Source organism: Eptatretus burgeri, chromosome 14 (genome assembly GCF_056783735.1).
Source record: "Eptatretus burgeri isolate ZD-2024b chromosome 14, Ebu_testis_v1, whole genome shotgun sequence".
NCBI lineage: Eukaryota > Metazoa > Chordata > Myxini > Myxiniformes > Myxinidae > Eptatretus > Eptatretus burgeri.
The window spans coordinates 22731232-22743528 of record NC_140974.1 but is presented as its reverse complement, the minus strand read 5'-3'; the positions used below and the strand labels follow the sequence as shown (position 1 = coordinate 22743528).

General features: G+C 42.2%; 1 protein-coding gene across 3 annotated transcripts in view; it reads right to left on the bottom strand.

Annotated features, from left to right (window-relative positions):
• LOC147012783 (uncharacterized) overlaps nucleotides 1-11844 on the bottom strand; it is a 416846-nt gene extending 405002 nt beyond the window's left edge. Inside the window, exons 1-2 of one of the 3 annotated variants that reach the window (XM_085853969.1) lie at nucleotides 11359-11844; nucleotides 1397-1564 (exon numbers count right to left, since the gene is read on the bottom strand). In XM_085853969.1, coding sequence (XP_085710095.1) covers nucleotides 1397-1564; nucleotides 11359-11473 — 283 coding nt within the window. In that variant the 5' untranslated portion in view covers nucleotides 11474-11844. The remainder of the gene's footprint in view (nucleotides 1-1396; nucleotides 1565-11358) is intronic. The other 2 variants (XM_085853968.1, XM_085853966.1) reach the window with 2 other exon arrangements.
• Nucleotides 11845-12297: the final 453 nt, after the last annotated feature.

Here is a 12297-nt window from a genome sequence, read left to right as displayed (position 1 = left end):
ATTTTAAATCCAAGCTCCATGAGTATTTTGTACTTATTACCTCCACCACCGAAGGCGAATGGAGGTTGTTTTCACCCGTCTATCTGTTCTTCTGTTTGTCTGTCTGTCTGTGAGCAGGATATCTCAAAAAGTTATGGACGGATTCGGACAAAACTTAGTGGAGAGGTTGGGTATGTGACAAGGCCGAATTGATTCGATTTTGATGAAGATCCAGATCCGGACATGAGAATTTTTAAAGCGATTCTTCACCATTGTGAGATAAGGCCAAAAATGACATGTAGCATGATATTTCAAAAAGTTATGAATGTATTTTGACAAAAGTAGGTGGATGAGTTGGGTCGGAGACAAGAACAAGCCAACTTGATGTTGGTTCAGGTTTGGATGTATATCCGGCTGATATACAAAACAAAAAATATATGTTCAAAACGTAAACTGTTCAGCCTGGCAGAGGTATGTGCCCTACCGAGTGTTATTCTAGTTTGTGATTATTTTAAGAAGATGCAAAAGCATAAATTTGCGCTTATGCTGAAGTAAAGTTTTATAACCATATTAATTGCTTGTATGTCTCTTCAAACAAAATGTGTGCACGCATGCACACACCTTGGATAATGTAAAATAACTGAAGCACCCCTGACATCAAAGATAGGTTGTACAAACACAAGGTTTCTCAAAACCTAAAATCAGATCACTTTACTTTCACTCACAACTCACGAGAGAGAGAGAGAGAGAGAGAGAGAGAGAGAGAGAGAGAGAGAGAGAGAGAGAGAGAGAGAGAGAGAGAGAGAGAGGAGAAGAATAGAATGTGACAAGTCATTACACCTCTCACTTCTTCTACAAATCTGGTCAGGTGTCATTTTTATTTATCATGTCCTTTGCACATTTTGTGTTCCCATCTGAGTAGTTGGCTCATGCAATGCTCAGATCTCAGGTTTAAATCTCTTATACTTGTTGACTGGTCCATTGTCCCTTAAATGTCCTTGTAATTCCTGCAAAAAGTGCATTGATGTCTCCTAACATCCTTGTGCGACTTGACGTACCTGCGAGCTCCTCCATGAGCCTAAGATCAGCTGTAAATAAAGAAATGCATGAAGTGACATCAGAATTATACCAAAGACCCAAATGAACAATGTCAAATCTTCTAAAGTGTTTGTGTCTTGATTGATTTTTGTAAATGTATAGCTTAAAAAGAAAATTTAATAATTCCATCAAAACAGAAGATACTTGGAAAACCCAAACATTTGTAAAATATTAATAAGGAAAAGCAGGACAAACAATTGAACTTTTAAAACCTCGTTCCTATCTATCCTTTGCAGCGTTATTTCATCCTGTAACGAATTTCATACTGAACATCAAATTAAATACAGAAAACCGAGTGTCAGCGGAGAGTCAAACGGACCTGGAAAGAGGAACTTTGTAGGCACGCTGAGTTGGGCTTCTTTGCTGATGCGATAAGCAACGTCTTGGTGGTCTACGCCGCTGCGCCGGTTGCAGAGACCTTGAATTGGCGTGACACCCTCGGGGGCAAGCGGAAAATCCAGCACTTGGAGTACATCAATGAACCCAGCTGAAGAGGGGTGGGTGGATTATTGGGGGGGAAAAGAAAGGAGGAAATTGTGTCAGATGCTCTAAAAAAACACAGTCATAATGGTTCATTGAAGCACGACACGCAGATCTAAGCTTCATGGGGATCCACGGAGGGGACGTAGGATGGCCATTGGGTCGTCAAACCTCTAGAGTTGCTAAGATAACTGCCTGGCTTACCAAATGGTCTGGCTACTAGGGTAAGACTTTCAGAAGAGCAATATTGGCAATGGAAAATTAACACAGATTGGAACAATTCGCTAAAATACAATGCAATTAAGATACATTCAGGTCAGTAATGTTGCTTCCATATGTTGGACTGAGATCTTAGCTTTAAGCAAGCCACCAAATAGGCTAAAATTCCATTTGTCAGCTTCAACTAAGCACTCCTTCCCACCTTTTTTATTCATTATTTAAATCTCATGTTGTGCATCTACTTCACTAACCTTACACTCTTTCACCCTGAGCTCACAGAAAAATAATCGAGTCAGGCAGTTAATGGTGTTATCGAGTTTTGGGTTCTGTGTCGGGGTAAAAACGCATGTTCCATTGCTGGATGGTGATGGTGGAGGCCATAAGGGGGTGAAATTGTCCTTTCTGTGCATCTGACTTTCATTGCATATAAAGTATGGGAAGAAAATTCTTCCATTTTAAAAGTCTGGAATGGTCATTATTTTATTTCAAAACCAACACCCAAACAATTACACCTGAACTACATATTGACACACTGGATGTATTCATCAGCAGTTACTAATTTAATTCCTTAAAGTTCTTTAGGTCAACATGTTTTATGATATCAAACTTAAAAGAAAGACCGAATGCATTAATTCACGATATCATGGAATCAATTGAAATATAATGCAAGCAGCTGCAGGATAAAATGAAACTGCTGATGCACCAGTGGTGGTGATGGCACCCTGAAAATGCTGACTCAACATGTCCGCACAACATCGTTTCTGATACATCTTGGCAACTCCAATCTGCTTTTGTAGGAATTCCTTGAACAGGAAATGTCTTAACATGAAAAATTAAGATTAGAAGTGCTGTGCTTGCAGGCATGTATAAGATGGTTTTGCACATTAGAGAAAAAAATACATCCCATTTTCTCTTGCAACTTGCCAAAATTCCACAAAACAGTTGGCATTTACTTGAACTTTACTCAGTAAATTTCCTCGCTTATCGGCAAACATTCCCGACTGTCAGTTTTTGTTTGTTGGTGTCAGAATGTGACAAATTATGCTTGAAAGGCATCGAGGCTTTCTTATTTCAAGTTGCATAAATCTTCTACTATTACTATTACTACTACAACTACTGCCATAATTGGCATTTTCAAAACTTGTTTGGCATTTACAATAATTTGCCAACATTGGCAAGAGGATATGTGGCAATAATTTGCAATATGTTATTGATACGTGGCACATGGCAATGTTCAGCGTGCTGGGGATAACTCGTCCACGACACTATGGGATCTTTAATATCCACCATGTAATGCTTGTAAATTGGATACCCAAGTTAACTTCTATCTGAGGGACAATTCGCTTTGTGATGCATTGCCCTGCCTGTGACGCACTATTCTGACAGTTTATCCCCGGGTCATGGATCAAACCAGGCTAGATGGCTTAAACATAAGTACGCTACCTCTGCATCATTCTGTTGGACTAATACATAAATACGATGGTTTGTGCCACCACACTTGAACCCCTGCCCTCTCCCCCCCCCCCCTCGTCTTTATCATCCACACATCTCACTTCTTTCCTCTTCTGTTATTGCAATCTCCTTATAACCTTATTCCCATGTATTTACCTTTCTTCCCATCTTCTCAAATTACCCTTTCCCCATTTCTCCTCCCTCCCCCACCTTTGCTATATGATCCAATATTTAACATCTGAGCTGACACAATGACATTGGGTTACGGTGAGCTCAACATCAGCAGCACCGTTAGACAAACGTCATTTTGTCCGTTGGCCCATTGACCCAACATTAGCCATTATCCCATCTCTTGTATGCCACGTGGCTGTTCTTTTATTCAATATTGGACCAACAATGTTGCTAAATAGACGTCACTTTTGCTGATGATGGACCAACATTGGAAATCCTCTTGCGGTCATTCCAACCCTTGCCAACGTTGGGACAACATCAGCATGCGAACTGGGATAGCCCTTTTGGCAGGTGATATTTTCACTATTATTACCATAAACCCAGTTAATCTACAGCACTGATTGACTTCAAATTTTGAAGCTTGAAAAAGAAGTTGCTCAACCATCGCTTGAATGGAGTTCAACATATAATTGTTCGAATCATAACACCTTGATGCATAGTTTTTTTATGAATCAACACCTTTATAAACTGAAGCAATCTTCAGGATAAGGGCAATGTAGGCAATACCTATCATGTATCACTATTATCTTTGTTTCATGGTATGTTCATCCCATGATTAAATATTGATTTTCAAGAATCTTAACTGGTTCCAATTTATAATAAACAGTGCAGCTATGACTCTCCTACCTCCGGTATTATTTACAAGTAATTAAAAAAAAAAACATTTTCATGTAAAAGGATGTAGGGATGGTATGCCAAAAAGTATGTAAACAAGGTAGGGGTGGTCACAAGGAATTATCATGTGAAAACATACCTACATCTTTCTTCGAACTAGAGAGTTCATAGAACACCATACCCCACACAGTCTTGAGAAAAAGGGCATGCGAAGGGTGTTTTAAACTCTTGCTTTGCAATTCTGAGCATGATCTACATTTGTTACCTCCACCACCGAAGGTCAAGGAGGTTATGTTTTCACCCCCTTTCTGTCTGTTCGTTTGTCTGTGTGCACGATATCTCTAAAAGTTGTAGATGGATTCGGATGAACTTGGTGGACAGGTTGGATGTGTGGCAAGGACGAATTGATATATTTTTGGTGAAGATCTGAATCCGTATCTGGATACGAGATTTATTTAATTTTTAAAGTGATTCTTCACCATTGAGAGATAGTGCCAAAAACTATATTTAGCACGATATTTGAAATATGTATTGGTATTTGATATATTTTTTAAAATATATGTTCTTGTGGATCAGGCATTGTATGGCAGAGGTATGCGCTCAACCGAGTGCCCTTCTAGTTTTGTTTATGAAGCTTGCATAAAAGGCATGATGGTAACGGCTATGTGCCACAATATTTGTCAGAATGCAGAATTTCAACCAGTTATTCTCCCCTCAGGACATTGTGGCATCGATGCTGATTCTCATAGTTACTTTGCCTTCAGGGCATGAATACTTTTCCAGTTTCTGCTAAACGGAAGGTTTTTGAAAGCAACACAAAGGTGATTTCTGCTCAACGGTGTTCAATTATAGAATTGAATTCAAATGGAATAAGTATTTTAAAGATTGTAAAAAAAAAAATTGGGGAAGTTTACCACCATTATTGTTGTCTTGAAATCTAATAATACCATTCCTTTCACACCATAAAGGCACATAGGGTTGACAAGGGAGTTTCATTGACAAGGAGTACAATCCCAGATGGGTCACGACTCTGATGCAGGTTACACCAAATGGTTATGAACTCAGAACACTGGTACTCATTACAACAACCTCAGATAGATGACAGGCTGAGTCAACCCTACCTGGTGTTAATTCAACAGTCAACAGGGGCTGGAACTCAGGACTCCAAGGTTCCCAAGCAAGCCACCTTAACCACGAAGCCAACACCAAGCATTCCGAGTCTTTTACACCACCTTATTTAGCACGTTACATTAGTCATTAGTGCCTGTCGTTTGTGCCCTTTATGACATCACTAAAAACAGTAAGTTTCCTGTATTGGATGACTCTCAATTTTGTTTGACTGCCTGACAGGCCGACAGAGTACAATGATTATCTCACTATTCTACGCGCATGAGCGATCGGGACTAAATGAGAGTCAAAGTACTGCTTAACTATGGCTCTGTTTTCCGATTTGTGTTCAAAATAGAACATTCAATTGAAATAAAGTTGTTCCTCAATCATAAACTGACGTTTGTAGATACAAACCAATTGCTTAACCCCACTTTCCACTGAGCATGAGTGGGGTAATTATGGTTGTGCCTGAAAATGGCACGAAACATCTCTATCGCCACAAACATGAGCTGAATCCAGTATCTGTGTACTTTTATATGTGTGTACGTATCTACTTGTGTATATGTATTAACGGTTTACTATTTAATTGGTCAAATTCACATGTGGAAGCAATCAGCAAACACGTTCATTGCAGATGGATACAGAGATGGACAAGGAGCAACCATTATTCAAAGAGAGATGTCGGGATGGTTTCACGTGATCATTCCTTGTGAGGATCCCTATCTTGTTTACATACTTTTTGGCATACCATCTTTACATCCTTTTGCATTTAAAATAAAAGGTTTTTTTTTATTGCTAATACTTTTATGTAATGGACAGAAATAATATTCCACCGTTATTCACACCCATGTCGGTGTGATCGGCCTTTAGCCAATTGTGTCGCTGTGCCCCCACCTCCTCCTCGAACCTCACCACCCCTTACCAGGCTGATTGATAGGCATGGTCCCACCCCTCTTGGCCATTAATTGCCATATGAGTCGGTATGCAGAAATGCTTTCTTTGTGTTGTCCTTTCAAGTGATGAAAAATTTGAGTGGTCATGGACCTATCCACTGTAAAATGCAGTGGATTTGTGTTTAAACCAAGTATGAAGCTTAAACCATTTTTGAGTTTGTCTGTCTGAAATGAAGACAAATTACAAAGGGGCTGTTTTGGGTCCATCAGCTTTGTAGTTCAGCGATGCTGTCCAAGAGCTTCATGAATGTTGTTGGATGTGAAATCCTCCGTAGATGACTGGGAGGAATATTATAGGTTTATAAGTTTGTATCTCGGCAAAACAAATTTGAGGATTTGTGTTGCATTAAACTTATTGTGTCAGTTCCATCCCTACATACAAAGTCGACCGACTTTCTGATACAGTGAACTCAACTTGTTTTGTCATCTATTTCACAGAGACAAATATAAATTTCTGCAGTGACGATAAAAATGAACACACAAACACTCTAGGTTCTCCTGAAAATAATAATAAAATTAAAAAAATAACTTGGCTTGACCCCCCCCATCCTCCCAAAAGCTGCAAAATGGGTAATTAGGTGTTTTTAAGCAACAAAGCAGCTGAGCAAGATAGTGGCCAATTGGAATTAATAACTATTACTGTTGAGCATAATGTATGAGCTGTTCAGGTTTTTCAGATCAGCTATTATAATTCACAATGTTGTACAAATTTGTACAATACGTATGAAACCATAAATGCAAGAATGAATTAAATAAGAATGAAAGCTAAGAATATTACTCGGTCCTCTGACCTTACGAGAGCTGTGTGGATTGAGAAGAAAGGAGATGCATAACGGCTCTTAAAAGCAAGGCAATACACCCACACTTTCAATCGCTGGGAAAGATTGGAGCTGCACAAATGCAGGAAACAGCTGCGTATGTTTTCTCCAAGCACAGAAAGCTTCCGCCATTCACCAGGTCCTAATGCCTCACAGATGAGCAAATCCAACTTCTGTTGGACAGCCATGCAGGCCTTGTCCCGAGTGCAATTCAATACCAGTCTAAAATCTTTATCGTGATCTTCAAATAAAGCTCTCTATCACGCAAGACCATCAGAGGCTAAATCACGCAGATGAAGGACGTTGACCTCCTTGGTCGGATTTCAAGCGATCCAGTAGATTATCACTAAGCCTCAACTGAAATGTTTGAATGGAACGTTTCAACAACCTGTGACAATAGTAGGAAAAAATACCTTTAATAATCCAGAAGATCTTTAAGGCAGATGTAAGTCAGAGTCCCTCCAGCATTCTTTTACTAGGAAAGCCACCATCTGGGAATTCTTGAGGAACTACAACACTCTTGATGCTGCAAGAACCTTACCACACCCTCGAGTGAATATCAAGGGATTCGGTAGATCATCGCTGCATCTCAACTGGAATGTTTGAACGGAACTTTTCAGCAACCTTTGAGAATCGTAAGAAAAAAAAAAAACTTTTAATGACCGAGATCTTTAGTGCAGATGCAAGTGAGAGTGCCTCCAACATCCTTCGATCAGGAAAGCCACCATCTGGGAATTCTTGAGGAGCTCCAACACTCTTGGTGCAGCAAGAACCACATCACATCCTCAGGAAATAAGCACTAAAGGAATGCACTGTGCTTCAACCTTCACTAGATGGTGTGCTTCCAACGTCTCTCAAAAATACGATCAGTGTACATCATGAGCCTACCACTCAAGGTTTCCAGCAAAAAAGTACGACAAAACCTAAAGGAACAACCGAACCATATCCTCGAGCCGTGCAGATTAAACAACAAAGGGATCAGAATCCCGAGCACAGTTTGGCTTTGAGGACTCGGGATCTGGAGAAGTGTTTCCATTCCTCTGCACCACAAGTTGGCGGTACGCCAGGAAAAAATTTAAACAAGATAACATAAACTGATCTTCCGTTGCCTGTGCTCTGCTGATATTCGTTAAATCTTCGTATTTTGCAAGCTCTCTAAGCTTTGTGCAAGCTATAAATCACGGTACACATTATGAAGCGTTCAAAATCCTTCATCCTCCCTTTCCATCCAACCCAGTATTTTTATGCTCCATTAAAAGGTTATTCTCCATAAATCACTCTTGTAAATGCATTCCCTGGAGAGTTCAGTTGGATGTATGAAACCTCAGAAACATTGACGTAAATAAAAACAAGCTGAAGCTTCATAGTAACTTCATAGACACTTGGAAAAAAATATCCAGCGCTGTCTGAACTTTTCAAGCATGCAGCCTTGGGTCCCCCAAGCCACCCATATAGTGCATGCACTAATAGGAGTAGGGTGGAGCAAGATGTTGGAAAATGAAACTGAGAAAAGGCAGGGAATGTGGGGTGGATCTCGGAGAAGAGGAGGGGCAGGGAGTTAGGGAGGTTAGGTTGGGGGGGAGTGATAGTGTGGGAGGGAGAGGAAAATGGTATAGGACATACAGGGAAGGAAAAGGGCAGTGTTAAAAAGCCAACAGTTTTTGCATACATAATATGTAGATAAACCCGAAGAATCATCTTCCTATTTTTAATGCACTGGGGATGGAATTAGGGAAGGTGGGGGTGGGAATTGATAATTTGAGAAAAGAAGAGCAGGGAGGACAATGAAGAGGGTTTGTAATATGGGTGTTTGATGTAAAGCGGAGTTACGGTGGACAGAGGAGGGGCGGAACGTATGTAACGGATACATAGTCCCTAATTCAATGAGTATAATGGTTCTCGTTGAGATTTACTCCAACCTTATGGCCTGTGTTTTTCCAACAATAAAATACCCAAAGCAAGCTTCATTGGAATATATCAAAAACCCATTGTGCATCAGGGTGAACCTAAACCAAACCACCAATGTACTTTGGAACGTTATAGCCCGGGGAAAGTTCCAACACAACTCAGATGAGGTCCGCAAAAAAAAACAAAAAAAAAAACAGTTCCTGGCAAAGCAAATCTTTCTTTCTAAAGCAGTATTGATGAGGCTGTTCTACCATAAGTTATGTCTTATGGGGTTCAACAACAACAGTGTAACGTGGGATTAATTGCATTATAAAATCAGAGCTGCTGGAATGTATTTGTCAAGTGAGATTCAGACCTGCATCCAAGTTCTGGAGGGATGAAAAGCCGTCTTCAAAATTGGCCAAACCACACGAGTACCTTACACTACGTCGATGACTCACTGTTGTTGAGAAGGAAACAGATACCTTTCCTCCGTACCAATTTTGGCATGTCACCTGACTATGCACGGTTGTACAAGCACACACACACACACACACACACACATGGTATTTTGGCCATCATGACATCATTATTTGTACTATTATTGAAGCGGATACTCTTTAATGGCGACACTGCATGTGCTGTAAATTTGTGTGTTTTATCCCAGTCTGTTTGACCAAAATTAAACTCAACAAAGAAGATGAGCTGACATCACAGATTTCTCTTCACCTGCCAATGGGTAAGTACAAAGGGATCTTCCTTCGGATGTACTGCCGCAGGAGTCGAAGATGAATGGGGAAGGGGGAAAAGGATGTCGATGATGTCAAATTCCATGGTCAATGGTTTTTGGAATTTCCACAGCAACATTTACTTGATTGTTCCCCCATCTCGATTCAAAATAGTCTTCGATGTTTTTCCAACTCTGCGTGGACTCTAGGGAAGCACTTTTAGACTCAAGGAGTATAGAATGTGTTCTTGCCAACGGGCTGCCGCACGACAGCTTGAAATCACCCAACTTGGGAAATGGAATAAATAACATGGCTCAGATCTCCTTATAATTTGATTGTTCTGTAAAGGAAGCCTTAGTGATTGTTTTTTTTTTTGATCAAAAAGCTTTTCCAGTCCACCAGGCATGTTGGGCAAGTTGTGCTGATGTCGGTGCACCGATCACATCCTCGCCAGTGAAATGTCATTATCCGAGCTGGTTCTTTGCATGATATTAGGCTTACAGAAGTCAAATGGGAATGTAGCTGAGGTGTCACGCTGTATTTTTTTTTCTCACAGAGTCCAAGGAAAACTCATCTCAAGTCGAGCGCTGATCAAGCTCGTTCGACCCGTAGCGGGCAGCATTCAGTCTTAAGGCACTGCGGAACAAATCCGGTCCGGTATATCAGATTTAAATGATTGAGATGAAAATCAGACAGAAAATAATGAGCTGATGTGCGCACACTCATTTTACAGCATTTTGTCGAGCTTGTTCCAGTTTGAGTCCATCTCTCAATCCCCGATAGAGGGCGCGTGCAAAAGAGATGGGCATGTGAAAGGGGCACCTCACGTGCTCATATAGCCTCGTATCGCTATCTTCCACCGCGGTCTTACAAAAAAGATGACTTGCATTTTGTTAACTCACATCTGGTCCTTAAACTTTCTTTTTTGCCTCTCATTTCAAGCCACCAACTGTGTGCGACGAAAACCAATTTTGGAGAATTTGCAAAAACCACACACACACACACACACACACACACACACACGCACACACACACACGTCTGTCTCGCTTTGCCAAAGACGAGAGAGTCTCCAAGGCCGAGCGGAACGGAGGGATGAAAGCGCAGGGCGAGGTGACCCTGAGCATTGAGCATCTTGGCATGTTCAGGCCACGCCACAGACGTGGGGTACAGGCTTCCGTAACACATTGCAGGTTCAAATCGAGCCCTTGACCGGGTCTACATCAATCCCCCCCCTCCTCTTCCCTACCAGGTCCAGTCTGTTCACTCACAATAATTCACTCCACAAGAAGAACCAGCACCTCCAACATAGCCCAGACTTTCAGCAAGCGAAAAGCCCCACAGTGGTAAACGGAACGATCAAATTATTGGTTTCATCTGGGAACCCTCGAAGAACACCTTTCGTGCACACGTGACCAACGTTTTTGAGCTCAAAAGTTGATAAAACAAACTTTAAATTGTGCATAAGGTATAGATCTGGCATGATCGAGAGTTCTGGTTTCACCATGATATCATCTGTTGATGAGAAATAAAAAATAAAATAAAATAATATGAAATAACATGACGAGGGAAATGATGTGCGAGATTAAAAGTGCGCATTTATAATTCGCGTTCATTCATCATTCCTTCTGTCTGTGTCTCTGTCTCCTTCCTGTAATTGAAGTTGGAGATCAGCCCGGATGGTTAATTCAGGCTCCAGAGAGTAAATGCGTCCTTGCGATAAATAGTTACTCCCCAAAAAGTTTTTCTGCTAAGAATACACGCGCGTGCACGCCAGCGCGCGCTCCCACCTCCGTGCGCCCGCAGGCTTTGCTCGAGAACCAGCAGCAGGACGGCGAGCGCGGCGACGGGCCACGACCTTGGGTCTTTCGTTCTCCATCGGAACCTCCCTCTTCGCCTGTCCATGGCCCGCTCGGAAGCGCCTCTCCTGCGAGCGCGCTTTCTGACGGATCCCTGCCTCTCCGGCCTAATTGTGCTTCCTCGGCAAAAAAAGCGCGACGACAGTCTATTATCCCGCACGCCTTCTCCCTCCTCCCTCTCCACTCCCTCCTCCCGCCGTGCTCAACAAGCCATTGGGGGTGGTGGGGAGGGTCTGCGAGGGGGGAGGGGATCTCTCGTCGTTATTCAAGCGCGCTGCGCTCGCAACTTTGTGCAACCACCCTCCTCGGTCGGCACGGACTCATCCCATATACCGCTCCTCCTTCCGACCTTCCCTTCCTTCTGCCTCCTGGACCGGAGCCAGCCGCTGTCATTCCGGGGAGGAGAGCGTGGAGCTGGCCGGCCCAGGGGGGATCGCGGAGGAGCGCCGGGCACTGCAACCCGAGATCCCACGCCGCCTCCACCTCGTGACCGCCAATGGACTCTCAGGGCTCCTCCCGCTCGCCTTGCGCGGTGGAACATCGGAGTACAATCAGCCGTGAATTAGGAGGGGGGTGGGGAAGGAAATAATGGCCAAGCGGCTCAAAAGAGCTAGTGTGACCACTGCAGTAATACATAAAAGGGGCACCCCTCCAGATTTGTGTTGATGTGTTTTTTTTCCCACGCTTTTGAACTTGTGTTGGAAAGCGTGCGAGATGACTGTGCACATGATGGGATGAACAGATCGACCCATACGAGCACACCTGAAGGATAAAAAGAACGAGAGTGCAGGACACGGAGAATACATTTCAAGAATGTGAGATGTTTATGACGGGACGATGTAATACCAACAAAAGACGTTAAAAAAAGAT